This window comes from Chlamydotis macqueenii, chromosome 25 (genome assembly GCF_036417535.1).
Source record: "Chlamydotis macqueenii isolate bChlMac1 chromosome 25, bChlMac1.mat, whole genome shotgun sequence".
NCBI classification, from domain to species: domain Eukaryota; kingdom Metazoa; phylum Chordata; class Aves; order Otidiformes; family Otididae; genus Chlamydotis; species Chlamydotis macqueenii.
The window spans coordinates 6172472-6198639 of record NC_141580.1 but is presented as its reverse complement, the minus strand read 5'-3'; the positions used below and the strand labels follow the sequence as shown (position 1 = coordinate 6198639).

Below are 26168 nucleotides of genomic sequence, written 5' to 3'. Positions count from 1 at the left end.
AAGGTCCCACTGAGCCCAGCCTGGTGAGGACAGTCTGCCTCCTCTCCCGCTATGGGACAGGCAGAGGGACATCATGCAAGACCTTCACCACAGCCAAGAACAGTAGACTCTTGCCTTCCTCCATGATTCCATGCACTGCTGTCTTCCACTCAGACTGACTTTGTTTCCCCTTTTTTTCACTCATTAAAGTTCTGCTGCATTCAAGCCTGGCCTCCATATGGTCCTTCCCTCTGTGGACACTCCCCTGGCTGACAAAGGAGAAGGCTGTTGCTCTGGGGTGAAAGGGGCTGAGGGCACCAGGAGACCCTTCTCCATTCACAGAGGGATGGCAGCTTGGGACACTCTGCAGGGACTCCTCTTTTGGGCACCATCCCTTGCAGCCCAGGAAGTCCTAGCCGGCTGCTCTGCTGCAAGGGATCATCAGGCCTTGCCTTGCTGTGTCTCTGTGTCCCACAAATGCCCACAAAGGCAGGAGGCCCTCAGGTGCCAGCCACCCCATGAGCTCTTGAGACAGAACATTCCTCTTGCTGCAGTTGGAGCTGTGCCGAGGCGGTGGTGGGAGAGGGTGGGGCTGCGCAAGATGCTCTGCTTTGCAGAAGAGCAGGTGCGCTAGTGTTGAGAACAGCCTTTGGGATGGCCCACAGCTCGTATGCCACTTTCCTCTGCCCTCCGCTGCCCAAGGTAGGCCGCATGGCCCGTAGACCACAGCAGGGAAGCATCACCCATGCTGCTGACTGCGCTGAGCCTGGAAACTGGAGCTGAGCCTGTGGCAGCTGCAGGTAGTCACCACAGAAACGGGGACAGTGAAACGATGTGTTTCTGAGGGGGATCACACTGCTCTGATGCAGAGCATGACCGGGAACGCGAAGATCAGCACGGGAGAAGACTGCAAAACCCCATACCGCTGTCCTCCACCAGGGAATTATGCCTCACGGGCATCTCTCAGAATGACTGAAAGGCAAAGCTTTCTCAAGGTCTTTCACTTCCATGTCAGAAATCTTTCCTCCCTCTCCGTGCTGTTGATAACCATAAGCAGCAGCAGCACAGCTGGCCTTCCTCAGCCTACCGCAGTAAACGTGGCAACAAGCAGAAGGTCCCTCTCCATGATGATGCCATCTGCCATTGTCCTTGTAGAAGAGGGAGGGATGGCATTTCTCCAGACAGGTGGCTAAGCCCTTTTGCCAAAGTGCTGCTCCTGGCTCTTGGCATGACCCTTGGTTTGCTTGCGCAAGAAAAGAGATCTTGGAAAGGTACAAAAAGGGCACAGGATCCGTGCAGGCTTTATACTTCAAACTAAGGGCATGTGTGCCAGAGGCTGGGAGTTTTAGGGTGATGTAAACCGTCAACTGACAGAGCAGTGCCTGTTTGTTATACCGCTCTTCCTCTGCAGCTGAAGCCCTTGATTTACGCCCTAAGAAGTAAGGATAGAAAGGCTGCTGGCATTTGTTCACTGGCAACGCTGGCCGGCCTGTTGTGTTTGACAGCTGAAAGGATGACTGGATCTGTTCCCATTGCAACAAAACTCTCTAAACGCATGTGTGACCAAACTGGAGTAACCCGTCTGTGGATGGGATCTGCACAGTGTCCTGTGCCCCGGCAACAAGGCAGCACGTGGTAGTGCGCTGCGGGAATGACTGAGAACTTGCGTGGGATGCCCGGGACGCTCACCGAGTTTCCTTCCTTAGAGACAGTGAAAAGCCACCCAGACACGGTCCTGGGTGACTGCCCCTGGGGGGCCCTGCTTGAGCCTTGGGGGTGGACCAGGTGGTCTCCAGAGGTATATGGGTACATGTTCGTGCTCACAGCCGTGTTGCTCTGGCTCTGGTCATGTCTTCATTCACACGCATGTGTATCTGCGTGTGCCTGGGACAATGCACACGCAAGCCTGAGTGTGCGCAAAGGTTGTGTGCGAGTGTGTTTGGGCACACCTCCTCACGACTGGGTATGTGCTTTCTCACGGGCATGTGCTGTGGAGCACGCATGGGTGTGACATCGGTCTGCATCCATGAGAGTGCATGGGCAAAGACGTGCGCGGATATGTGCTGTTATGTCTGCACATCCCTGGAGATGAGCGCGCATGTAAATCTCTATGCAAATACGTGCATGCAGGAGCAGGCGTACGTATAAGCGTCTGTGCTGGATCACCTGTGTGTACGTGTTGCTGTGGGGGGGGCTGACTGTGCATTTCCCTGCGCACAGGCTCCTTGGAGAGGAGCTTTGCTGCTTCTACTGCTTTGCCCTCGCTAAAGCCATGTGAGCTGCTCCCAAGCCCCTTCTTGCCTTCCATGGGTACAGGAATGACCTCTGAGAGTGTTTGCTCCGTCTTGCTTCCAGCGACTGAGTAGAGGCTGTCCAGTCAGCTCCTGGAGCACCCTTAGATGCATCCCAGTTGATCCCATCAGCTTCTGTCTGTCCAAATGGGAGTCGGAGCACCCTGGTTCTTCCTTCTGCTACTGTGGGTGCTGCTTCATTCCCAGAGAGTCTTCAGGGAGGCTCAGGGATGTGGCAGGCGTGAGGAGAAGTCATACCATTCAGAACCGAGGAGAAATAGGCACCCAGTACCTCAGCCTTTTCCCTACCGTTTGTTGCCAGGCCCTCTCCCTCACCCACCAATGACCTCGCACCCGCTTACCCTTCCTTTTGCTGTCCATTGCCTCAGAGATACCTTTCCTTGCTCCCTTCACCTCCCTTGCACGTTTCCAGTCCGGCTGTGCTTTGGCTTTTCCCAACTAACCATTCTGCACATTGCACAGGACCATCCTGGTGCTCTCAGGAGGCTGTCCTAGAAGGTTAACCATCTTTCCGGGGACCCTGTGCGCTGCAGGACAGTTTCCCATGGCATTCTGCTCCTGCAATAGTTTTGTTGCAAAAGTGCTCCTGCAGTCAGGGCAATCAGCCTTGGCTGGGCTCTCCCAGCAGAGCTCCCTGGCAATGATGGCACCCAAGGTCACTGAAGGGAAGGAGGGAAGCAATGGCTGCCCTGTCTGCACATTGGACCTGATCCCAGGCACAAAGACATCTGCCAGGGGAAGTGGGCTCAGGAACTTTACACAGCATGCACAGCCCTTGTTGGAAAGAGAGTCCCTTCTGGACACCGCTGGGGGACAGCAGCAGGCTTTGAGGGATGTGGTCTTGAATGCAGCGTCCGTTCCCTCCCAGAGGCAGCTGCTGGACACTGCCATCAACATTCCAATGCAGGACATGGAGGGCCTTGTGGACTCAAGTCCAAAGCACTCATCAGTTCTTTGGCTTTTCCTGTGAAAGCCACACGGTCTGTCCTTCCACTCAACACACCGACATCAGGCTCCACCATTCAGCTGCACTCAGCCTCCTTCTCACCCTGCGAACCTGCTGCTCTGTGCTGCTCAGGGACGCAGCAGTGGAGAGTGATCCTGCCGTGAGCAGCACGTTCCCTCTTGACGAGCGACACACAAAGACACATCCACACAGGTGCCTGCACATCAGCAGGGAATCAGGCACACATTTGTGCTCCCACGTGACTTCACACAAACACAGCTGCTCACAAAAGCACTCAGGACCAGCACGCACGTAGGAACGCAGCCAACCGCGGACTCTGCTGAGGACGCCTGAGACAGCCCGCAGAAGGGTTAGAGCATGCTGGGGAAGGACAAGGTCCTAGGAAGCGCGTGGCATTGTTTGTGCACTTAGAGACTGCCCAGAGAGGATGTGAGTCAAAACACATTGCAATGTTTTCCTGGGGGCAGCGTTAGACAGGGTGAGGTCAAAACCCAGCAGCGCAATGCACACACCTGGCAAGGCAAAACCAGGTGAGCATGTGGAGGGTGATCTGAGGAGGACAGGAAAGAGGTAGACTGGACATGGCACATCCTCATACACAGGAAGCCTTGGGCTTCCAGCTAAGAATGGCCGCAGCTTCTTCCTGACAATGATACTGCAAACAGCCCCACCAGAGTCAGCCAGGCTGGTGTCACTGGCCTACTTTGTACTCGTCCAGCCGTTGAGCTGGGTCTTCCTCCTGCACTGCTGCATTCCTGTCCTAGAAAGCCTGTGGCATGTCACGCCAGTGCTCAGAAGGAGCCTTCCTAGAGGAAGGGGCATGGCCCAGATCTGGAAATGAGAAGGCAGCAGTGCAGGAAACCAAAGCACAGCCCCTACCATTAGCTGTGATGCTTTGCATGCAAGATGAGCTTGGCAGAAGATTGTTACCTCTGCCAAGGGTGCCCGTGGGCCTGCGGCAATGAAGGGCAGCTATAAAAGGTAGCCCAAAGCCCTGCTCCTTCACTCACTTCTCTTGCCTCCTTCTGCTTGGGAATCAGGTGAGTTTGAAGCGCCTCCTTCTCCTCTGCCAAGGTCAGATCGGATCTTTGAGAGCCATCCCAGCTGGTATTGGCCCTGTCCCGGACTGTGCTTTGAGTCTTCTTTTGAGGATAGAGGGAAGCAGGAGAAGGTCTGCTTAGAGAGAGGCTGGGATGTGGCTGAGGGGTCTTTGGGTCGATACACGACAAGAGATCGTCCCTGGGCCAGGCTGCTCTTCAAAGGGCCGTGAAGACTGCATGTCTCCTGGCCGAGCCTCCATCTCCCCACTCAGAAGTGGCCTTGGGTCCTTTGTGACAGGCTAACCAGGTTGCTCCTCATCTGCCCTTGTGCTCTGTTTCTTCCCTGCTCTCTCTCCCAGGTGCACCTCCAGCCCAGAGACATGTCCTGCCACGACCGCTGCCTGCCATTGCGACACTGTGGCCCCACCCCGCTGGCCAACAGCTGCAATGAGTCCTGTGTCAGGCGCTGCCAGGACTCCACCGTTGTCATCGAGCCCTCTCCCGTGGTGGTGACCCTGCCCGGACCCATCCTCAGCTCCTTCCCACAGAACACCGCTGTGGGCTCCTCCACCTCCGCTGCTGTTGGCAACATCCTCAGCCATTACGGAGTGCCCATCAACTCTGACTGCTGTGACCTCTCCGGCTTTGCCAGCCGCCACCATGACAGAAGACACCTCCTGTCGTAAAGACCCAGGGAAACGCCTTGAGGAACTCAGAACGTGGTGCTGGGCACAGGATCCATCTCCTGCATTTTATATACAACCTAGCTGACCGACGTTACCTTGCTCTCCATTTTCTTTGCTTGCTTTGGTTCCCCATGGCAGGAAGGTCCCACTGAGCCCAGCCTGGTGAGGACAGTCTGCCTCCTCTCCCGCTATGGGACAGGCAGAGGGACATCATGCAAGACCTTCACCACAGCCAAGAACAGTAGACTCTTGCCTTCCTCCATGATTCCGTGCACTGCTGTCTTCCACTCAGACTGACTTTGTTTCCCCTTTTTTTCACTCATTAAAGTTCTGCTGCATTCAAGCCTGGCCTCCATATGGTCCTTCCCTCTGTGGACACTCCCCTGGCTGACAAAGGAGAAGGCTGTTGCTCTGGGGTGAAAGGGGCTGAGGGCACCAGGAGACCCTTCTCCATTCACAGAGGGATGGCAGCTTGGGACACTCTGCAGGGACTCCTCTTTTGGGCACCATCCCTTGCAGCCCAGGAAGTCCTAGCCGGCTGCTCTGCTGCAAGGGATCATCAGGCCTTGCCTTGCTGTGTCTCTGTGTCCCACAAATGCCCACAAAGGCAGGAGGCCCTCAGGTGCCAGCCACCCCATGAGCTCTTGAGACAGAACATTCCTCTTGCTGCAGTTGGAGCTGTGCCGAGGCGGTGGTGGGAGAGGGTGGGGCTGCGCAAGATGCTCTGCTTTGCAGAAGAGCAGGTGCGCTAGTGTTGAGAACAGCCTTTGGGATGGCCCACAGCTCGTATGCCACTTTCCTCTGCCCTCCGCTGCCCAAGGTAGGCAGCATGGCCCGTAGACCACAGCAGGGAAGCATCACCCATGCTGCTGACTGTGCTGAGCCTGGAAACTGGAGCTGAGCCTGTGGCAGCTGCAGGTAGTCACCACAGAAACGGGGACAGTGAAACGATGTGTTTCTGAGGGGGATCACACTGCTCTGATGCAGAGCATGACCGGGAACGCGAAGATCAGCACGGGAGAAGACTGCAAAACCCCATACCGCTGTCCTCCACCAGGGAATTATGCCTCACGGGCATCTCTCAGAATGACTGAAAGGCAAAGCTTTCTCAAGGTCTTTCACTTCCATGTCAGAAATCTTTCCTCCCTCTCCGTGCTGTTGATAACCATAAGCAGCAGCAGCACAGCTGGCCTTCCTCAGCCTACCGCAGTAAACGTGGCAACAAGCAGAAGGTCCCTCTCCACGATGATGCCATCTGCCATTGTCCTTGTAGAAGAGGGAGGGATGGCATTTCTCCAGACAGGTGGCTAAGCCCTTTTGCCAAAGTGCTGCTCCTGGCTCTTGGCATGACCCTTGGTTTGCTTGCGCAAGAAAAGAGATCTTGGAAAGGTACAAAAAGGGCACAGGATCCGTGCAGGCTTTATACTTCAAACTAAGGGCATGTGTGCCAGAGGCTGGGAGTTTTAGGGTGATGTAAACCGTCAACTGACAGAGCAGTGCCTGTTTGTTATACCGCTCTTCCTCTGCAGCTGAAGCCCTTGATTTACGCCCTAAGAAGTAAGGATAGAAAGGCTGCTGGCATTTGTTCACTGGCAACGCTGGCCGGCCTGTTGTGTTTGACAGCTGAAAGGATGACTGGATCTGTTCCCATTGCAACAAAACTCTCTAAACGCATGTGTGACCAAACTGGAGTAACCCGTCTGTGGATGGGATCTGCACAGTGTCCTGTGCCCCGGCAACAAGGCAGCACGTGGTAGTGCGCTGCGGGAATGACTGAGAACTTGCGTGGGATGCCCGGGACGCTCACCGAGTTTCCTTCCTTAGAGACAGTGAAAAGCCACCCAGACACGGTCCTGGGTGACTGCCCCTGGGGGGCCCTGCTTGAGCCTTGGGGGTGGACCAGGTGGTCTCCAGAGGTATATGGGTACATGTTCGTGCTCACAGCCGTGTTGCTCTGGCTCTGGTCATGTCTTCATTCACACGCATGTGTATCTGCGTGTGCCTGGGACAATGCACACGCAAGCCTGAGTGTGCGCAAAGGTTGTGTGCGAGTGTGTTTGGGCACACCTCCTCACGACTGGGTATGTGCTTTCTCACGGGCATGTGCTGTGGAGCACGCATGGGTGTGACATCGGTCTGCATCCATGAGAGTGCATGGGCAAAGACGTGTGCTGTTATGTCTGCACATCCCTGGAGATGAGCGCGCATGTAAATCTCTATGCAAATACGTGCATGCAGGAGCAGGCGTACGTATAAGCGTCTGTGCTGGATCACCTGTGTGTACGTGTTGCTGTGGGGGGGGCTGACTGTGCATTTCCCTGCGCACAGGCTCCTTGGAGAGGAGCTTTGCTGCTTCTACTGCTTTGCCCTCGCTAAAGCCATGTGAGCTGCTCCCAAGCCCCTTCTTGCCTTCCATGGGTACAGGAATGACCTCTGAGAGTGTTTGCTCCGTCTTGCTTCCAGCGACTGAGTAGAGGCTGTCCAGTCAGCTCCTGGAGCACCCTTAGATGCATCCCAGTTGATCCCATCAGCTTCTGTCTGTCCAAATGGGAGTCGGAGCACCCTGGTTCTTCCTTCTGCTACTGTGGGTGCTGCTTCATTCCCAGAGAGTCTTCAGGGAGGCTCAGGGATGTGGCAGGCGTGAGGAGAAGTCATACCATTCAGAACCGAGGAGAAATAGGCACCCAGTACCTCAGCCTTTTCCCTACCGTTTGTTGCCAGGCCCTCTCCCTCACCCACCAATGACCTCGCACCCGCTTACCCTTCCTTTTGCTGTCCATTGCCTCAGAGATACCTTTCCTTGCTCCCTTCACCTCCCTTGCACGTTTCCAGTCCGGCTGTGCTTTGGCTTTTCCCAACTAACCATTCTGCACATTGCACAGGACCATCCTGGTGCTCTCAGGAGGCTGTCCTAGAAGGTTAACCATCTTTCCGGGGACCCTGTGCGCTGCAGGACAGTTTCCCATGGCATTCTGCTCCTGCAATAGTTTTGTTGCAAAAGTGCTCCTGCAGTCAGGGCAATCAGCCTTGGCTGGGCTCTCCCAGCAGAGCTCCCTGGCAATGATGGCACCCAAGGTCACTGAAGGGAAGGAGGGAAGCAATGGCTGCCCTGTCTGCACATTGGACCTGATCCCAGGCACAAAGACATCTGCCAGGGGAAGTGGGCTCAGGAACTTTACACAGCATGCACAGCCCTTGTTGGAAAGAGAGTCCCTTCTGGACACCGCTGGGGGACAGCAGCAGGCTTTGAGGGATGTGGTCTTGAATGCAGCGTCCGTTCCCTCCCAGAGGCAGCTGCTGGACACTGCCATCAACATTCCAATGCAGGACATGGAGGGCCTTGTGGACTCAAGTCCAAAGCACTCATCAGTTCTTTGGCTTTTCCTGTGAAAGCCACACGGTCTGTCCTTCCACTCAACACACCGACATCAGGCTCCACCATTCAGCTGCACTCAGCCTCCTTCTCACCCTGCGAACCTGCTGCTCTGTGCTGCTCAGGGACGCAGCAGTGGAGAGTGATCCTGCCGTGAGCAGCACGTTCCCTCTTGACGAGCGACACACAAAGACACATCCACACAGGTGCCTGCACATCAGCAGGGAATCAGGCACACATTTGTGCTCCCACGTGACTTCACACAAACACAGCTGCTCACAAAAGCACTCAGGACCAGCACGCACGTAGGAACGCAGCCAACCGCGGACTCTGCTGAGGACGCCTGAGACAGCCCGCAGAAGGGTTAGAGCATGCTGGGGAAGGACAAGGTCCTAGGAAGCGCGTGGCATTGTTTGTGCACTTAGAGACTGCCCAGAGAGGATGTGAGTCAAAACACACTGCAATGTTTTCCTGGGGGCAGTGTTAGACAGGGTGAGGTCAAAACCCAGCAGCGCAATGCACACACCTGGCAAGGCAAAACCAGGTGAGCATGTGGAGGGTGATCTGAGGAGGACAGGAAAGAGGTAGACTGGACATGGCACATCCTCATACACAGGAAGCCTTGGGCTTCCAGCTAAGAATGGCCGCAGCTTCTTCCTGACAATGATACTGCAAACAGCCCCACCAGAGTCAGCCAGGCTGGTGTCACTGGCCTACTTTGTACTCGTCCAGCCGTTGAGCTGGGTCTTCCTCCTGCACTGCTGCATTCCTGTCCTAGAAAGCCTGTGGCATGTCACGCCAGTGCTCAGAAGGAGCCTTCCTAGAGGAAGGGGCATGGCCCAGATCTGGAAATGAGAAGGCAGCAGTGCAGGAAACCAAAGCACAGCCCCTACCATTAGCTGTGATGCTTTGCATGCAAGATGAGCTTGGCAGAAGATTGTTACCTCTGCCAAGGGTGCCCGTGGGCCTGCGGCAATGAAGGGCAGCTATAAAAGGTAGCCCAAAGCCCTGCTCCTTCACTCACTTCTCTTGCCTCCTTCTCCTTGGGAATCAGGTGAGTTTGAAGCGCCTCCTTCTCCTCTGCCAAGGTCAGATCGGATCTTTGAGAGCCATCCCAGCTGGTATTGGCCCTGTCCCGGACTGTGCTTTGAGTCTTCTTTTGAGGATAGAGGGAAGCAGGAGAAGGTCTGCTTAGAGAGAGGCTGGGATGTGGCTGAGGGGTCTTTGGGTCGACACACGACAAGAGATCGTCCCTGGGCCAGGCTGCTCTTCAAAGGGCCGTGAAGACTGCATGTCTCCTGGCCGAGCCTCCATCTCCCCACTCAGAAGTGGCCTTGGGTCCTTTGTGACAGGCTAACCAGGTTGCTCCTCATCTGCCCTTGTGCTCTGTTTCTTCCCTGCTCTCTCTCCCAGGTGCACCTCCAGCCCAGAGACATGTCCTGCCACGACCGCTGCCTGCCATTGCGACACTGTGGCCCCACCCCGCTGGCCAACAGCTGCAATGAGCCCTGTGTCAGGCGCTGCCAGGACTCCACCGTTGTCATCGAGCCCTCTCCCGTGGTGGTGACCCTGCCCGGACCCATCCTCAGCTCCTTCCCACAGAACACCGCTGTGGGCTCCTCCACCTCCGCTGCTGTTGGCAACATCCTCAGCCATTACGGAGTGCCCATCAACTCTGACTGCTGTGACCTCTCCGGCTTTGCCAGCCGCCACCATGACAGAAGACACCTCCTGTCGTAAAGACCCAGGGAAACGCCTTGAGGAACTCAGAACGTGGTGCTGGGCACAGGATCCATCTCCTGCATTTTATATTCAACCTAGCTGACCGACGTTACCTTGCTCTCCATTTTCTTTGCTTGCTTTGGTTCCCCATGGCAGGAAGGTCCCACTGAGCCCAGCCTGGTGAGGACAGTCTGCCTCCTCTCCCGCTATGGGACAGGCAGAGGGACATCATGCAAGACCTTCACCACAGCCAAGAACAGTAGACTCTTGCCTTCCTCCATGATTCCATGCACTGCTGTCTTCCACTCAGACTGACTTTGTTTCCCCTTTTTTTCACTCATTAAAGTTCTGCTGCATTCAAGCCTGGCCTCCATATGGTCCTTCCCTCTGTGGACACTCCCCTGGCTGACAAAGGAGAAGGCTGTTGCTCTGGGGTGAAAGGGGCTGAGGGCACCAGGAGACCCTTCTCCATTCACAGAGGGATGGCAGCTTGGGACACTCTGCAGGGACTCCTCTTTTGGGCACCATCCCTTGCAGCCCAGGAAGTCCTAGCCGGCTGCTCTGCTGCAAGGGATCATCAGGCCTTGCCTTGCTGTGTCTCTGTGTCCCACAAATGCCCACAAAGGCAGGAGGCCCTCAGGTGCCAGCCACCCCATGAGCTCTTGAGACAGAACATTCCTCTTGCTGCAGTTGGAGCTGTGCCGAGGCGGTGGTGGGAGAGGGTGGGGCTGCGCAAGATGCTCTGCTTTGCAGAAGAGCAGGTGCGCTAGTGTTGAGAACAGCCTTTGGGATGGCCCACAGCTCGTATGCCACTTTCCTCTGCCCTCCGCTGCCCAAGGTAGGCCGCATGGCCCGTAGACCACAGCAGGGAAGCATCACCCATGCTGCTGACTGTGCTGAGCCTGGAAACTGGAGCTGAGCCTGTGGCAGCTGCAGGTAGTCACCACAGAAACGGGGACAGTGAAACGATGTGTTTCTGAGGGGGATCACACTGCTCTGATGCAGAGCATGACCGGGAACGCGAAGATCAGCACGGGAGAAGACTGCAAAACCCCATACCGCTGTCCTCCACCAGGGAATTATGCCTCACGGGCATCTCTCAGAATGACTGAAAGGCAAAGCTTTCTCAAGGTCTTTCACTTCCATGTCAGAAATCTTTCCTCCCTCTCCGTGCTGTTGATAACCATAAGCAGCAGCAGCACAGCTGGCCTTCCTCAGCCTACCGCAGTAAACGTGGCAACAAGCAGAAGGTCCCTCTCCACGATGATGCCATCTGCCATTGTCCTTGTAGAAGAGGGAGGGATGGCATTTCTCCAGACAGGTGGCTAAGCCCTTTTGCCAAAGTGCTGCTCCTGGCTCTTGGCATGACCCTTGGTTTGCTTGCGCAAGAAAAGAGATCTTGGAAAGGTACAAAAAGGGCACAGGATCCGTGCAGGCTTTATACTTCAAACTAAGGGCATGTGTGCCAGAGGCTGGGAGTTTTAGGGTGATGTAAACCGTCAACTGACAGAGCAGTGCCTGTTTGTTATACCGCTCTTCCTCTGCAGCTGAAGCCCTTGATTTACGCCCTAAGAAGTAAGGATAGAAAGGCTGCTGGCATTTGTTCACTGGCAACGCTGGCCGGCCTGTTTGTGTTTGACAGCTGAAAGGATGACTGGATCTGTTCCCATTGCAACAAAACTCTCTAAACGCATGTGTGACCAAACTGGAGTAACCCGTCTGTGGATGGGATCTGCACAGTGTCCTGTGCCCCGGCAACAAGGCAGCACGTGGTAGTGCGCTGCGGGAATGACTGAGAACTTGCGTGGGATGCCCGGGACGCTCACCGAGTTTCCTTCCTTAGAGACAGTGAAAAGCCACCCAGACACGGTCCTGGGTGACTGCCCCTGGGGGGCCCTGCTTGAGCCTTGGGGGTGGACCAGGTGGTCTCCAGAGGTATATGGGTACATGTTCGTGCTCACAGCCGTGTTGCTCTGGCTCTGGTCATGTCTTCATTCACACGCATGTGTATCTGCGTGTGCCTGGGACAATGCACACGCAAGCCTGAGTGTGCGCAAAGGTTGTGTGCGAGTGTGTTTGGGCACACCTCCTCACGACTGGGTATGTGCTTTCTCACGGGCATGTGCTGTGGAGCATGCATGGGTGTGACATCGGTCTGCATCCATGAGAGTGCATGGGCAAAGACGTGCGCGGATATGTGCTGTTATGTCTGCACATCCCTGGAGATGAGCGCGCATGTAAATCTCTATGCAAATACGTGCATGCAGGAGCAGGCGTACGTATAAGCGTCTGTGCTGGATCACCTGTGTGTACGTGTTGCTGTGGGGGGGGCTGACTGTGCATTTCCCTGCGCACAGGCTCCTTGGAGAGGAGCTTTGCTGCTTCTACTGCTTTGCCCTCGCTAAAGCCATGTGAGCTGCTCCCAAGCCCCTTCTTGCCTTCCATGGGTACAGGAATGACCTCTGAGAGTGTTTGCTCCGTCTTGCTTCCAGCGACTGAGTAGAGGCTGTCCAGTCAGCTCCTGGAGCACCCTTAGATGCATCCCAGTTGATCCCATCAGCTTCTGTCTGTCCAAATGGGAGTCGGAGCACCCTGGTTCTTCCTTCTGCTACTGTGGGTGCTGCTTCATTCCCAGAGAGTCTTCAGGGAGGCTCAGGGATGTGGCAGGCGTGAGGAGAAGTCATACCATTCAGAACCGAGGAGAAATAGGCACCCAGTACCTCAGCCTTTTCCCTACCGTTTGTTGCCAGGCCCTCTCCCTCACCCACCAATGACCTCGCACCCGCTTACCCTTCCTTTTGCTGTCCATTGCCTCAGAGATACCTTTCCTTGCTCCCTTCACCTCCCTTGCACGTTTCCAGTCCGGCTGTGCTTTGGCTTTTCCCAACTAACCATTCTGCACATTGCACAGGACCATCCTGGTGCTCTCAGGAGGCTGTCCTAGAAGGTTAACCATCTTTCCGGGGACCCTGTGCGCTGCAGGACAGTTTCCCATGGCATTCTGCTCCTGCAATAGTTTTGTTGCAAAAGTGCTCCTGCAGTCAGGGCAATCAGCCTTGGCTGGGCTCTCCCAGCAGAGCTCCCTGGCAATGATGGCACCCAAGGTCACTGAAGGGAAGGAGGGAAGCAATGGCTGCCCTGTCTGCACATTGGACCTGATCCCAGGCACAAAGACATCTGCCAGGGGAAGTGGGCTCAGGAACTTTACACAGCATGCACAGCCCTTGTTGGAAAGAGAGTCCCTTCTGGACACCGCTGGGGGACAGCAGCAGGCTTTGAGGGATGTGGTCTTGAATGCAGCGTCCGTTCCCTCCCAGAGGCAGCTGCTGGACACTGCCATCAACATTCCAATGCAGGACATGGAGGGCCTTGTGGACTCAAGTCCAAAGCACTCATCAGTTCTTTGGCTTTTCCTGTGAAAGCCACACGGTCTGTCCTTCCACTCAACACACCGACATCAGGCTCCACCATTCAGCTGCACTCAGCCTCCTTCTCACCCTGCGAACCTGCTGCTCTGTGCTGCTCAGGGACGCAGCAGTGGAGAGTGATCCTGCCGTGAGCAGCACGTTCCCTCTTGACGAGCGACACACAAAGACACATCCACACAGGTGCCTGCACATCAGCAGGGAATCAGGCACACATTTGTGCTCCCACGTGACTTCACACAAACACAGCTGCTCACAAAAGCACTCAGGACCAGCACGCACGTAGGAACGCAGCCAACCGCGGACTCTGCTGAGGACGCCTGAGACAGCCCGCAGAAGGGTTAGAGCATGCTGGGGAAGGACAAGGTCCTAGGAAGCGCGTGGCATTGTTTGTGCACTTAGAGACTGCCCAGAGAGGATGTGAGTCAAAACACATTGCAATGTTTTCCTGGGGGCAGTGTTAGACAGGGTGAGGTCAAAACCCAGCAGCGCAATGCACACACCTGGCAAGGCAAAACCAGGTGAGCATGTGGAGGGTGATCTGAGGAGGACAGGAAAGAGGTAGACTGGACATGGCACATCCTCATACACAGGAAGCCTTGGGCTTCCAGCTAAGAATGGCCGCAGCTTCTTCCTGACAATGATACTGCAAACAGCCCCACCAGAGTCAGCCAGGCTGGTGTCACTGGCCTACTTTGTACTCGTCCAGCCGTTGAGCTGGGTCTTCCTCCTGCACTGCTGCATTCCTGTCCTAGAAAGCCTGTGGCATGTCACGCCAGTGCTCAGAAGGAGCCTTCCTAGAGGAAGGGGCATGGCCCAGATCTGGAAATGAGAAGGCAGCAGTGCAGGAAACCAAAGCACAGCCCCTACCATTAGCTGTGATGCTTTGCATGCAAGATGAGCTTGGCAGAAGATTGTTACCTCTGCCAAGGGTGCCCGTGGGCCTGCGGCAATGAAGGGCAGCTATAAAAGGTAGCCCAAAGCCCTGCTCCTTCACTCACTTCTCTTGCCTCCTTCTCCTTGGGAATCAGGTGAGTTTGAAGCGCCTCCTTCTCCTCTGCCAAGGTCAGATCGGATCTTTGAGAGCCATCCCAGCTGGTATTGGCCCTGTCCCGGACTGTGCTTTGAGTCTTCTTTTGAGGATAGAGGGAAGCAGGAGAAGGTCTGCTTAGAGAGAGGCTGGGATGTGGCTGAGGGGTCTTTGGGTCGACACACGACAAGAGATCGTCCCTGGGCCAGGCTGCTCTTCAAAGGGCCGTGAAGACTGCATGTCTCCTGGCCGAGCCTCCATCTCCCCACTCAGAAGTGGCCTTGGGTCCTTTGTGACAGGCTAACCAGGTTGCTCCTCATCTGCCCTTGTGCTCTGTTTCTTCCCTGCTCTCTCTCCCAGGTGCACCTCCAGCCCAGAGACATGTCCTGCCACGACCGCTGCCTGCCATTGCGACACTGTGGCCCCACCCCGCTGGCCAACAGCTGCAATGAGTCCTGTGTCAGGCGCTGCCAGGACTCCACCGTTGTCATCGAGCCCTCTCCCGTGGTGGTGACCCTGCCCGGACCCATCCTCAGCTCCTTCCCACAGAACACCGCTGTGGGCTCCTCCACCTCCGCTGCTGTTGGCAACATCCTCAGCCATTACGGAGTGCCCATCAACTCTGACTGCTGTGACCTCTCCGGCTTTGCCAGCCGCCACCATGACAGAAGACACCTCCTGTCGTAAAGACCCAGGGAAACGCCTTGAGGAACTCAGAACGTGGTGCTGGGCACAGGATCCATCTCCTGCATTTTATATTCAACCTAGCTGACCGACGTTACCTTGCTCTCCATTTTCTTTGCTTGCTTTGGTTCCCCATGGCAGGAAGGTCCCACTGAGCCCAGCCTGGTGAGGACAGTCTGCCTCCTCTCCCGCTATGGGACAGGCAGAGGGACATCATGCAAGACCTTCACCACAGCCAAGAACAGTAGACTCTTGCCTTCCTCCATGATTCCATGCACTGCTGTCTTCCACTCAGACTGACTTTGTTTCCCCTTTTTTTCACTCATTAAAGTTCTGCTGCATTCAAGCCTGGCCTCCATATGGTCCTTCCCTCTGTGGACACTCCCCTGGCCGACAAAGGAGAAGGCTGTTGCTCTGGGGTGAAAGGGGCTGAGGGCACCAGGAGACCCTTCTCCATTCACAGAGGGATGGCAGCTTGGGACACTCTGCAGGGACTCCTCTTTTGGGCACCATCCCTTGCAGCCCAGGAAGTCCTAGCCGGCTGCTCTGCTGCAAGGGATCATCAGGCCTTGCCTTGCTGTGTCTCTGTGTCCCACAAATGCCCACAAAGGCAGGAGGCCCTCAGGTGCCAGCCACCCCATGAGCTCTTGAGACAGAACATTCCTCTTGCTGCAGTTGGAGCTGTGCCGAGGCGGTGGTGGGAGAGGGTGGGGCTGCGCAAGATGCTCTGCTTTGCAGAAGAGCAGGTGCGCTAGTGTTGAGAACAGCCTTTGGGATGGCCCACAGCTCGTATGCCACTTTCCTCTGCCCTCCGCTGCCCAAGGTAGGCCGCATGGCCCGTAGACCACAGCAGGGAAGCATCACCCATGCTGCTGACTGCGCTGAGCCTGGAAACTGGAGCTGAGCCTGTGGCAGCTGCAGGTAGTCACCACAGAAACGGGGACAGTGAAACGATGTGTTTCTGAGGGGGATCACACTGCTCTGATGCAGAGCATGACCGGGAACGCGAAGATCAGCACGGGAGAAGACTGCAAAACCCCATACCGCTGTCCTCCACCAGGGAATTATGCCTCACGGGCATCTCTCAGAATGACTGAAAGGCAAAGCTTTCTCAAGGTCTTTCACTTCCATGTCAGAAATCTTTCCTCCCTCTCCGTGCTGTTGATAACCATAAGCAGCAGCAGCACAGCTGGCCTTCCTCAGCCTACCGCAGTAAACGTGGCAACAAGCAGAAGGTCCCTCTCCACGATGATGCCATCTGCCATTGTCCTTGTAGAAGAGGGAGGGATGGCATTTCTCCAGACAGGTGGCTAAGCCCTTTTGCCAAAGTGCTGCTCCTGGCTCTTGGCATGACCCTTGGTTTGCTTGCGCAAGAAAAGAGATCTTGGAAAGGTACAAAAAGGGCACAGGATCCGTGCAGGCTTTATACTTCAAACTAAGGGCATGTGTGCCAGAGGCTGGGAGTTTTAGGGTGATGTAAACCGTCAACTGACAGAGCAGTGCCTGTTTGTTATACCGCTCTTCCTCTGCAGCTGAAGCCCTTGATTTACGCCCTAAGAAGTAAGGATAGAAAGGCTGCTGGCATTTGTTCACTGGCAACGCTGGCCGGCCTGTTGTGTTTGACAGCTGAAAGGATGACTGGATCTGTTCCCATTGCAACAAAACTCTCTAAACGCATGTGTGACCAAACTGGAGTAACCCGTCTGTGGATGGGATCTGCACAGTGTCCTGTGCCCCGGCAACAAGGCAGCACGTGGTAGTGCGCTGCGGGAATGACTGAGAACTTGCGTGGGATGCCCGGGACGCTCACCGAGTTTCCTTCCTTAGAGACAGTGAAAAGCCACCCAGACACGGTCCTGGGTGACTGCCCCTGGGGGGCCCTGCTTGAGCCTTGGGGGTGGACCAGGTGGTCTCCAGAGGTATATGGGTACATGTTCGTGCTCACAGCCGTGTTGCTCTGGCTCTGGTCATGTCTTCATTCACACGCATGTGTATCTGCGTGTGCCTGGGACAATGCACACGCAAGCCTGAGTGTGCGCAAAGGTTGTGTGCGAGTGTGTTTGGGCACACCTCCTCACGACTGGGTATGTGCTTTCTCACGGGCATGTGCTGTGGAGCACGCATGGGTGTGACATCGGTCTGCATCCATGAGAGTGCATGGGCAAAGACGTGCGCGGATATGTGCTGTTATGTCTGCACATCCCTGGAGATGAGCGCGCATGTAAATCTCTATGCAAATACGTGCATGCAGGAGCAGGCGTACGTATAAGCGTCTGTGCTGGATCACCTGTGTGTACGTGTTGCTGTGGGGGGGGCTGACTGTGCATTTCCCTGCGCACAGGCTCCTTGGAGAGGAGCTTTGCTGCTTCTACTGCTTTGCCCTCGCTAAAGCCATGTGAGCTGCTCCCAAGCCCCTTCTTGCCTTCCATGGGTACAGGAATGACCTCTGAGAGTGTTTGCTCCGTCTTGCTTCCAGCGACTGAGTAGAGGCTGTCCAGTCAGCTCCTGGAGCACCCTTAGATGCATCCCAGTTGATCCCATCAGCTTCTGTCTGTCCAAATGGGAGTCGGAGCACCCTGGTTCTTCCTTCTGCTACTGTGGGTGCTGCTTCATTCCCAGAGAGTCTTCAGGGAGGCTCAGGGATGTGGCAGGCGTGAGGAGAAGTCATACCATTCAGAACCGAGGAGAAATAGGCACCCAGTACCTCAGCCTTTTCCCTACCGTTTGTTGCCAGGCCCTCTCCCTCACCCACCAATGACCTCGCACCCGCTTACCCTTCCTTTTGCTGTCCATTGCCTCAGAGATACCTTTCCTTGCTCCCTTCACCTCCCTTGCACGTTTCCAGTCCGGCTGTGCTTTGGCTTTTCCCAACTAACCATTCTGCACATTGCACAGGACCATCCTGGTGCTCTCAGGAGGCTGTCCTAGAAGGTTAACCATCTTTCCGGGGACCCTGTGCGCTGCAGGACAGTTTCCCATGGCATTCTGCTCCTGCAATAGTTTTGTTGCAAAAGTGCTCCTGCAGTCAGGGCAATCAGCCTTGGCTGGGCTCTCCCAGCAGAGCTCCCTGGCAATGATGGCACCCAAGGTCACTGAAGGGAAGGAGGGAAGCAATGGCTGCCCTGTCTGCACATTGGACCTGATCCCAGGCACAAAGACATCTGCCAGGGGAAGTGGGCTCAGGAACTTTACACAGCATGCACAGCCCTTGTTGGAAAGAGAGTCCCTTCTGGACACCGCTGGGGGACAGCAGCAGGCTTTGAGGGATGTGGTCTTGAATGCAGCGTCCGTTCCCTCCCAGAGGCAGCTGCTGGACACTGCCATCAACATTCCAATGCAGGACATGGAGGGCCTTGTGGACTCAAGTCCAAAGCACTCATCAGTTCTTTGGCTTTTCCTGTGAAAGCCACACGGTCTGTCCTTCCACTCAACACACCGACATCAGGCTCCACCATTCAGCTGCACTCAGCCTCCTTCTCACCCTGCGAACCTGCTGCTCTGTGCTGCTCAGGGACGCAGCAGTGGAGAGTGATCCTGCCGTGAGCAGCACGTTCCCTCTTGACGAGCGACACACAAAGACACATCCACACAGGTGCCTGCACATCAGCAGGGAATCAGGCACACATTTGTGCTCCCACGTGACTTCACACAAACACAGCTGCTCACAAAAGCACTCAGGACCAGCACGCACGTAGGAACGCAGCCAACCGCGGACTCTGCTGAGGACGCCTGAGACAGCCCGCAGAAGGGTTAGAGCATGCTGGGGAAGGACAAGGTCCTAGGAAGCGCGTGGCATTGTTTGTGCACTTAGAGACTGCCCAGAGAGGATGTGAGTCAAAACACATTGCAATGTTTTCCTGGGGGCAGTGTTAGACAGGGTGAGGTCAAAACCCAGCAGCGCAATGCACACACCTGGCAAGGCAAAACCAGGTGAGCATGTGGAGGGTGATCTGAGGAGGACAGGAAAGAGGTAGACTGGACATGGCACATCCTCATACACAGGAAGCCTTGGGCTTCCAGCTAAGAATGGCCGCAGCTTCTTCCTGACAATGATACTGCAAACAGCCCCACCAGAGTCAGCCAGGCTGGTGTCACTGGCCTACTTTGTACTCGTCCAGCCGTTGAGCTGGGTCTTCCTCCTGCACTGCTGCATTCCTGTCCTAGAAAGCCTGTGGCATGTCACGCCAGTGCTCAGAAGGAGCCTTCCTAGAGGAAGGGGCATGGCCCAGATCTGGAAATGAGAAGGCAGCAGTGCAGGAAACCAAAGCACAGCCCCTACCATTAGCTGTGATGCTTTGCATGCAAGATGAGCTTGGCAGAAGATTGTTACCTCTGCCAAGGGTGCCCGTGGGCCTGCGGCAATGAAGGGCAGCTATAAAAGGTAGCCCAAAGCCCTGCTCCTTCACTCACTTCTCTTGCCTCCTTCTCCTTGGGAATCAGGTGAGTTTGAAGCGCCTCCTTCTCCTCTGCCAAGGTCAGATCGGATCTTTGAGAGCCATCCCAGCTGGTATTGGCCCTGTCCCGGACTGTGCTTTGAGTCTTCTTTTGAGGATAGAGGGAAGCAGGAGAAGGTCTGCTTAGAGAGAGGCTGGGATGTGGCTGAGGGGTCTTTGGGTCGACACACGACAAGAGATCGTCCCTGGGCCAGGCTGCTCTTCAAAGGGCCGTGAAGACTGCATGTCTCCTGGCCGAGCCTCCATCTCCCCACTCAGAAGTGGCCTTGGGTCCTTTGTGACAGGCTAACCAGGTTGCTCCTCATCTGCCCTTGTGCTCTGTTTCTTCCCTGCTCTCTCTCCCAGGTGCACCTCCAGCCCAGAGACATGTCCTGCCACGACCGCTGCCTGCCATTGCGACACTGTGGCCCCACCCCGCTGGCCAACAGCTGCAATGAGTCCTGTGTCAGGCGCTGCCAGGACTCCACCGTTGTCATCGAGCCCTCTCCCGTGGTGGTGACCCTGCCCGGACCCATCCTCAGCTCCTTCCCACAGAACACCGCTGTGGGCTCCTCCACCTCCGCTGCTGTTGGCAACATCCTCAGCCATTACGGAGTGCCCATCAACTCTGACTGCTGTGACCTCTCCGGCTTTGCCAGCCGCCACCATGACAGAAGACACCTCCTGTCGTAAAGACCCAGGGAAACGCCTTGAGGAACTCAGAACGTGGTGCTGGGCACAGGATCCATCTCCTGCATTTTATATTCAACCTAGCTGACCGACGTTACCTTGCTCTCCATTTTCTTTGCTTGCTTTGGTTCCCCATGGCAGGAAGGTCCCACTGAGCCCAGCCTGGTGAGGACAGTCTGCCTCCTCTCCCGCTATGGGACAGGCAGAGGGACATCATGCAAGACCTTCACCACAGCCAAGAACAGTAGACTCTTGCCTTCCTCCATGATTCCATGCACTGCTGTCTTCCACTCAGACTGACTTTGTTTCCCCTTTTTTTCACTCATTAAAGTTCTGCTGCATTCAAGCCTGGCCTCCATATGGTCCTTCCCTCTGTGGACACTCCCCTGGCCGACAAAGGAGAAGGCTGTTGCTCTGGGGTGAAAGGGGCTGAGGGCACCAGGAGACCCTTCTCCATTCACAGAGGGATGGCAGCTTGGGACACTCTGCAGGGACTCCTCTTTTGGGCACCATCCCTTGCAGCCCAGGAAGTCCTAGCCGGCTGCTCTGCTGCAAGGGATCATCAGGCCTTGCCTTGCTGTGTCTCTGTGTCCCACAAATGCCCACAAAGGCAGGAGGCCCTCAGGTGCCAGCCACCCCATGAGCTCTTGAGACAGAACATTCCTCTTGCTGCAGTTGGAGCTGTGCCGAGGCGGTGGTGGGAGAGGGTGGGGCTGCGCAAGATGCTCTGCTTTGCAGAAGAGCAGGTGCGCTAGTGTTGAGAACAGCCTTTGGGATGGCCCACAGCTCGTATGCCACTTTCCTCTGCCCTCCGCTGCCCAAGGTAGGCCGCATGGCCCGTAGACCACAGCAGGGAAGCATCACCCATGCTGCTGACTGCGCTGAGCCTGGAAACTGGAGCTGAGCCTGTGGCAGCTGCAGGTAGTCACCACAGAAACGGGGACAGTGAAACGATGTGTTTCTGAGGGGGATCACACTGCTCTGATGCAGAGCATGACCGGGAACGCGAAGATCAGCACGGGAGAAGACTGCAAAACCCCATACCGCTGTCCTCCACCAGGGAATTATGCCTCACGGGCATCTCTCAGAATGACTGAAAGGCAAAGCTTTCTCAAGGTCTTTCACTTCCATGTCAGAAATCTTTCCTCCCTCTCCGTGCTGTTGATAACCATAAGCAGCAGCAGCACAGCTGGCCTTCCTCAGCCTACCGCAGTAAACGTGGCAACAAGCAGAAGGTCCCTCTCCACGATGATGCCATCTGCCATTGTCCTTGTAGAAGAGGGAGGGATGGCATTTCTCCAGACAGGTGGCTAAGCCCTTTTGCCAAAGTGCTGCTCCTGGCTCTTGGCATGACCCTTGGTTTGCTTGCGCAAGAAAAGAGATCTTGGAAAGGTACAAAAAGGGCACAGGATCCGTGCAGGCTTTATACTTCAAACTAAGGGCATGTGTGCCAGAGGCTGGGAGTTTTAGGGTGATGTAAACCGTCAACTGACAGAGCAGTGCCTGTTTGTTATACCGCTCTTCCTCTGCAGCTGAAGCCCTTGATTTACGCCCTAAGAAGTAAGGATAGAAAGGCTGCTGGCATTTGTTCACTGGCAACGCTGGCCGGCCTGTTGTGTTTGACAGCTGAAAGGATGACTGGATCTGTTCCCATTGCAACAAAACTCTCTAAACGCATGTGTGACCAAACTGGAGTAACCCGTCTGTGGATGGGATCTGCACAGTGTCCTGTGCCCCGGCAACAAGGCAGCACGTGGTAGTGCGCTGCGGGAATGACTGAGAACTTGCGTGGGATGCCCGGGACGCTCACCGAGTTTCCTTCCTTAGAGACAGTGAAAAGCCACCCAGACACGGTCCTGGGTGACTGCCCCTGGGGGGCCCTGCTTGAGCCTTGGGGGTGGACCAGGTGGTCTCCAGAGGTATATGGGTACATGTTCGTGCTCACAGCCGTGTTGCTCTGGCTCTGGTCATGTCTTCATTCACACGCATGTGTATCTGCGTGTGCCTGGGACAATGCACACGCAAGCCTGAGTGTGCGCAAAGGTTGTGTGCGAGTGTGTTTGGGCACACCTCCTCACGACTGGGTATGTGCTTTCTCACGGGCATGTGCTGTGGAGCACGCATGGGTGTGACATCGGTCTGCATCCATGAGAGTGCATGGGCAAAGACGTGCGCGGATATGTGCTGTTATGTCTGCACATCCCTGGAGATGAGCGCGCATGTAAATCTCTATGCAAATACGTGCATGCAGGAGCAGGCGTACGTATAAGCGTCTGTGCTGGATCACCTGTGTGTACGTGTTGCTGTGGGGGGGGCTGACTGTGCATTTCCCTGCGCACAGGCTCCTTGGAGAGGAGCTTTGCTGCTTCTACTGCTTTGCCCTCGCTAAAGCCATGTGAGCTGCTCCCAAGCCCCTTCTTGCCTTCCATGGGTACAGGAATGACCTCTGAGAGTGTTTGCTCCGTCTTGCTTCCAGCGACTGAGTAGAGGCTGTCCAGTCAGCTCCTGGAGCACCCTTAGATGCATCCCAGTTGATCCCATCAGCTTCTGTCTGTCCAAATGGGAGTCGGAGCACCCTGGTTCTTCCTTCTGCTACTGTGGGTGCTGCTTCATTCCCAGAGAGTCTTCAGGGAGGCTCAGGGATGTGGCAGGCGTGAGGAGAAGTCATACCATTCAGAACCGAGGAGAAATAGGCACCCAGTACCTCAGCCTTTTCCCTACCGTTTGTTGCCAGGCCCTCTCCCTCACCCACCAATGACCTCGCACCCGCTTACCCTTCCTTTTGCTGTCCATTGCCTCAGAGATACCTTTCCTTGCTCCCTTCACCTCCCTTGCACGTTTCCAGTCCGGCTGTGCTTTGGCTTTTCCCAACTAACCATTCTGCACATTGCACAGGACCATCCTGGTGCTCTCAGGAGGCTGTCCTAGAAGGTTAACCATCTTTCCGGGGACCCTGTGCGCTGCAGGACAGTTTCCCATGGCATTCTGCTCCTGCAATAGTTTTGTTGCAAAAGTGCTCCTGCAGTCAGGGCAATCAGCCTTGGCTGGGCTCTCCCAGCAGAGCTCCCTGGCAATGATGGCACCCAAGGTCACTGAAGGGAAGGAGGGAAGCAATGGCTGCCCTGTCTGCACATTGGACCTGATCCCAGGCACAAAGACATCTGCCAGGGGAAGTGGGCTCAGGAACTTTACACAGCATGCACAGCCCTTGTTGGAAAGAGAGTCCCTTCTGGACACCGCTGGGGGACAGCAGCAGGCTTTGAGGGATGTGGTCTTGAATGCAGCGTCCGTTCCCTCCCAGAGGCAGCTGCTGGACACTGCCATCAACATTCCAATGCAGGACATGGAGGGCCTTGTGGACTCAAGTCCAAAGCACTCATCAGTTCTTTGGCTTTTCCTGTGAAAGCCACACGGTCTGTCCTTCCACTCAACACACCGACATCAGGCTCCACCATTCAGCTGCACTCAGCCTCCTTCTCACCCTGCGAACCTGCTGCTCTGTGCTGCTCAGGGACGCAGCAGTGGAGAGTGATCCTGCCGTGAGCAGCACGTTCCCTCTTGACGAGCGACACACAAAGACACATCCACACAGGTGCCTGCACATCAGCAGGGAATCAGGCACACATTTGTGCTCCCACGTGACTTCACACAAACACAGCTGCTCACAAAAGCACTCAGGACCAGCACGCACGTAGGAACGCAGCCAACCGCGGACTCTGCTGAGGACGTCTGAGACAGCCCGCAGAAGGGTTAGAGCATGCTGGGGAAGGACAAGGTCCTAGGAAGCGCGTGGCATTGTTTGTGCACTTAGAGACTGCCCAGAGAGGATGTGAGTCAAAACACATTGCAATGTTTTCCTGGGGGCAGTGTTAGACAGGGTGAGGTCAAAACCCAGCAGCGCAATGCACACACCTGGCAAGGCAAAACCAGGTGAGCATGTGGAGGGTGATCTGAGGAGGACAGGAAAGAGGTAGACTGGACATGGCACATCCTCATACACAGGAAGCCTTGGGCTTCCAGCTAAGAATGGCCGCAGCTTCTTCCTGACAATGATACTGCAAACAGCCCCACCAGAGTCAGCCAGGCTGGTGTCACTGGCCTACTTTGTACTCGTCCAGCCGTTGAGCTGGGTCTTCCTCCTGCACTGCTGCATTCCTGTCCTAGAAAGCCTGTGGCATGTCATGCCAGTGCTCAGAAGGAGCCTTCCTAGAGGAAGGGGCATGGCCCAGATCTGGAAATGAGAAGGCAGCAGTGCAGGAAACCAAAGCACAGCCCCTACCATTAGCTGTGATGCTTTGCATGCAAGATGAGCTTGGCAGAAGATTGTTACCTCTGCCAAGGGTGCCCGTGGGCCTGCGGCAATGAAGGGCAGGTATAAAAGGTAGCCCAAAGCCCTGCTCCTTCACTCACTTCTCTTGCCTCCTTCTGCTTGGGAATCAGGTGAGTTTGAAGCGCCTCCTTCTCCTCTGCCAAGGTCAGATCGGATCTTTGAGAGCCATCCCAGCTGGTATTGGCCCTGTCCCGGACTGTGCTTTGAGTCTTCTTTTGAGGATAGAGGGAAGCAGGAGAAGGTCTGCTTAGAGAGAGGCTGGGATGTGGCTGAGGGGTCTTTGGGTCGATACACGACAAGAGATCGTCCCTGGGCCAGGCTGCTCTTCAAAGGGCCGTGAAGACTGCATGTCTCCTGGCCGAGCCTCCATCTCCCCACTCAGAAGTGGCCTTGGGTCCTTTGTGACAGGCTAACCAGGTTGCTCCTCATCTGCCCTTGTGCTCTGTTTCTTCCCTGCTCTCTCTCCCAGGTGCACCTCCAGCCCAGAGACATGTCCTGCCACGACCGCTGCCTGCCATTGCGACACTGTGGCCCCACCCCGCTGGCCAACAGCTGCAATGAGTCCTGTGTCAGGCGCTGCCAGGACTCCACCGTTGTCATCGAGCCCTCTCCCGTGGTGGTGACCCTGCCCGGACCCATCCTCAGCTCCTTCCCACAGAACACCGCTGTGGGCTCCTCCACCTCCGCTGCTGTTGGCAACATCCTCAGCCATTACGGAGTGCCCATCAACTCTGACTGCTGTGACCTCTCCGGCTTTGCCAGCCGCCACCATGACAGAAGACACCTCCTGTCGTAAAGACCCAGGGAAACGCCTTGAGGAACTCAGAACGTGGTGCTGGGCACAGGATCCATCTCCTGCATTTTATATACAACCTAGCTGACCGACGTTACCTTGCTCTCCATTTTCTTTGCTTGCTTTGGTTCCCCATGGCAGGAAGGTCCCACTGAGCCCAGCCTGGTGAGGACAGTCTGCCTCCTCTCCCGCTATGGGACAGGCAGAGGGACATCATGCAAGACCTTCACCACAGCCAAGAACAGTAGACTCTTGCCTTCCTCCATGATTCCGTGCACTGCTGTCTTCCACTCAGACTGACTTTGTTTCCCCTTTTTTTCACTCATTAAAGTTCTGCTGCATTCAAGCCTGGCCTCCATATGGTCCTTCCCTCTGTGGACACTCCCCTGGCTGACAAAGGAGAAGGCTGTTGCTCTGGGGTGAAAGGGGCTGAGGGCACCAGGAGACCCTTCTCCATTCACAGAGGGATGGCAGCTTGGGACACTCTGCAGGGACTCCTCTTTTGGGCACCATCCCTTGCAGCCCAGGAAGTCCTAGCCGGCTGCTCTGCTGCAAGGGATCATCAGGCCTTGCCTTGCTGTGTCTCTGTGTCCCACAAATGCCCACAAAGGCAGGAGGCCCTCAGGTGCCAGCCACCCCATGAGCTCTTGAGACAGAACATTCCTCTTGCTGCAGTTGGAGCTGTGCCGAGGCGGTGGTGGGAG

At 55.8% G+C, this 26168-nt stretch overlaps 5 protein-coding genes across 5 annotated transcripts; all 5 read left to right on the top strand.

The window, feature by feature from the left end:
* Positions 1-633: 633 nt before the first annotated feature.
* On the top strand, positions 634-4984 carry LOC147597812 (feather beta keratin-like). The gene is made up of 2 exons (XM_086766453.1): positions 634-681; positions 4658-4984. Exons 1-2 carry the CDS (start codon positions 634-636, stop codon positions 4982-4984), a joined length of 375 nt encoding a protein of 124 aa, XP_086622579.1.
* Positions 4985-5756: 772 nt separating this feature from the next.
* LOC147597811 (feather beta keratin-like) lies at positions 5757-10097 on the top strand. The gene is made up of 2 exons (XM_086766452.1): positions 5757-5804; positions 9771-10097. The coding sequence occupies exons 1-2, from the start codon at positions 5757-5759 to the stop codon at positions 10095-10097; spliced, it is 375 nt and encodes a 124-aa protein (XP_086622578.1).
* Positions 10098-10869: 772 nt separating this feature from the next.
* Positions 10870-15221, top strand: LOC147597810 (feather beta keratin-like). The gene is made up of 2 exons (XM_086766450.1): positions 10870-10917; positions 14895-15221. The coding sequence occupies exons 1-2, from the start codon at positions 10870-10872 to the stop codon at positions 15219-15221; spliced, it is 375 nt and encodes a 124-aa protein (XP_086622576.1).
* A 772-nt stretch (positions 15222-15993) lies between these two features.
* Positions 15994-20344, top strand: LOC147597809 (feather beta keratin-like). Its single transcript, XM_086766449.1, has 2 exons — positions 15994-16041; positions 20018-20344. The coding sequence occupies exons 1-2, from the start codon at positions 15994-15996 to the stop codon at positions 20342-20344; spliced, it is 375 nt and encodes a 124-aa protein (XP_086622575.1).
* A 4303-nt stretch (positions 20345-24647) lies between these two features.
* On the top strand, positions 24648-25467 carry LOC147597808 (feather beta keratin-like). The gene is made up of 2 exons (XM_086766448.1): positions 24648-24713; positions 25141-25467. Exons 1-2 carry the CDS (start codon positions 24648-24650, stop codon positions 25465-25467), a joined length of 393 nt encoding a protein of 130 aa, XP_086622574.1.
* The last annotated feature ends 701 nt before the right edge of the window (positions 25468-26168 follow it).

What these genes read in the sequence shown, in the direction of transcription:
- LOC147597809 (XM_086766449.1), top strand. Translation starts at nt 15,994, where the DNA reads ATGGCCCACAGCTCGTATGCCACTTTCCTCTGCCCTCCGCTGCCCAAG. An exon ending in TCTGCCCTCCGCTGCCCAAG is followed by an intron (nt 16,042 to 20,017) that starts GTAGGCCGCATG and finishes TCTCTCTCCCAG; the next exon opens with GTGCACCTCCAGCCCAGAGA.
- LOC147597811 (XM_086766452.1), top strand. Translation starts at nt 5,757, where the DNA reads ATGGCCCACAGCTCGTATGCCACTTTCCTCTGCCCTCCGCTGCCCAAG. An exon ending in TCTGCCCTCCGCTGCCCAAG is followed by an intron (nt 5,805 to 9,770) that starts GTAGGCAGCATG and finishes TCTCTCTCCCAG; the next exon opens with GTGCACCTCCAGCCCAGAGA.
- LOC147597810 (XM_086766450.1), top strand. Translation starts at nt 10,870, where the DNA reads ATGGCCCACAGCTCGTATGCCACTTTCCTCTGCCCTCCGCTGCCCAAG. An exon ending in TCTGCCCTCCGCTGCCCAAG is followed by an intron (nt 10,918 to 14,894) that starts GTAGGCCGCATG and finishes TCTCTCTCCCAG; the next exon opens with GTGCACCTCCAGCCCAGAGA.
- LOC147597812 (XM_086766453.1), top strand. Translation starts at nt 634, where the DNA reads ATGGCCCACAGCTCGTATGCCACTTTCCTCTGCCCTCCGCTGCCCAAG. An exon ending in TCTGCCCTCCGCTGCCCAAG is followed by an intron (nt 682 to 4,657) that starts GTAGGCCGCATG and finishes TCTCTCTCCCAG; the next exon opens with GTGCACCTCCAGCCCAGAGA.
- LOC147597808 (XM_086766448.1), top strand. Translation starts at nt 24,648, where the DNA reads ATGAGCTTGGCAGAAGATTGTTACCTCTGCCAAGGGTGCCCGTGGGCC. An exon ending in CCTGCGGCAATGAAGGGCAG is followed by an intron (nt 24,714 to 25,140) that starts GTATAAAAGGTA and finishes TCTCTCTCCCAG; the next exon opens with GTGCACCTCCAGCCCAGAGA.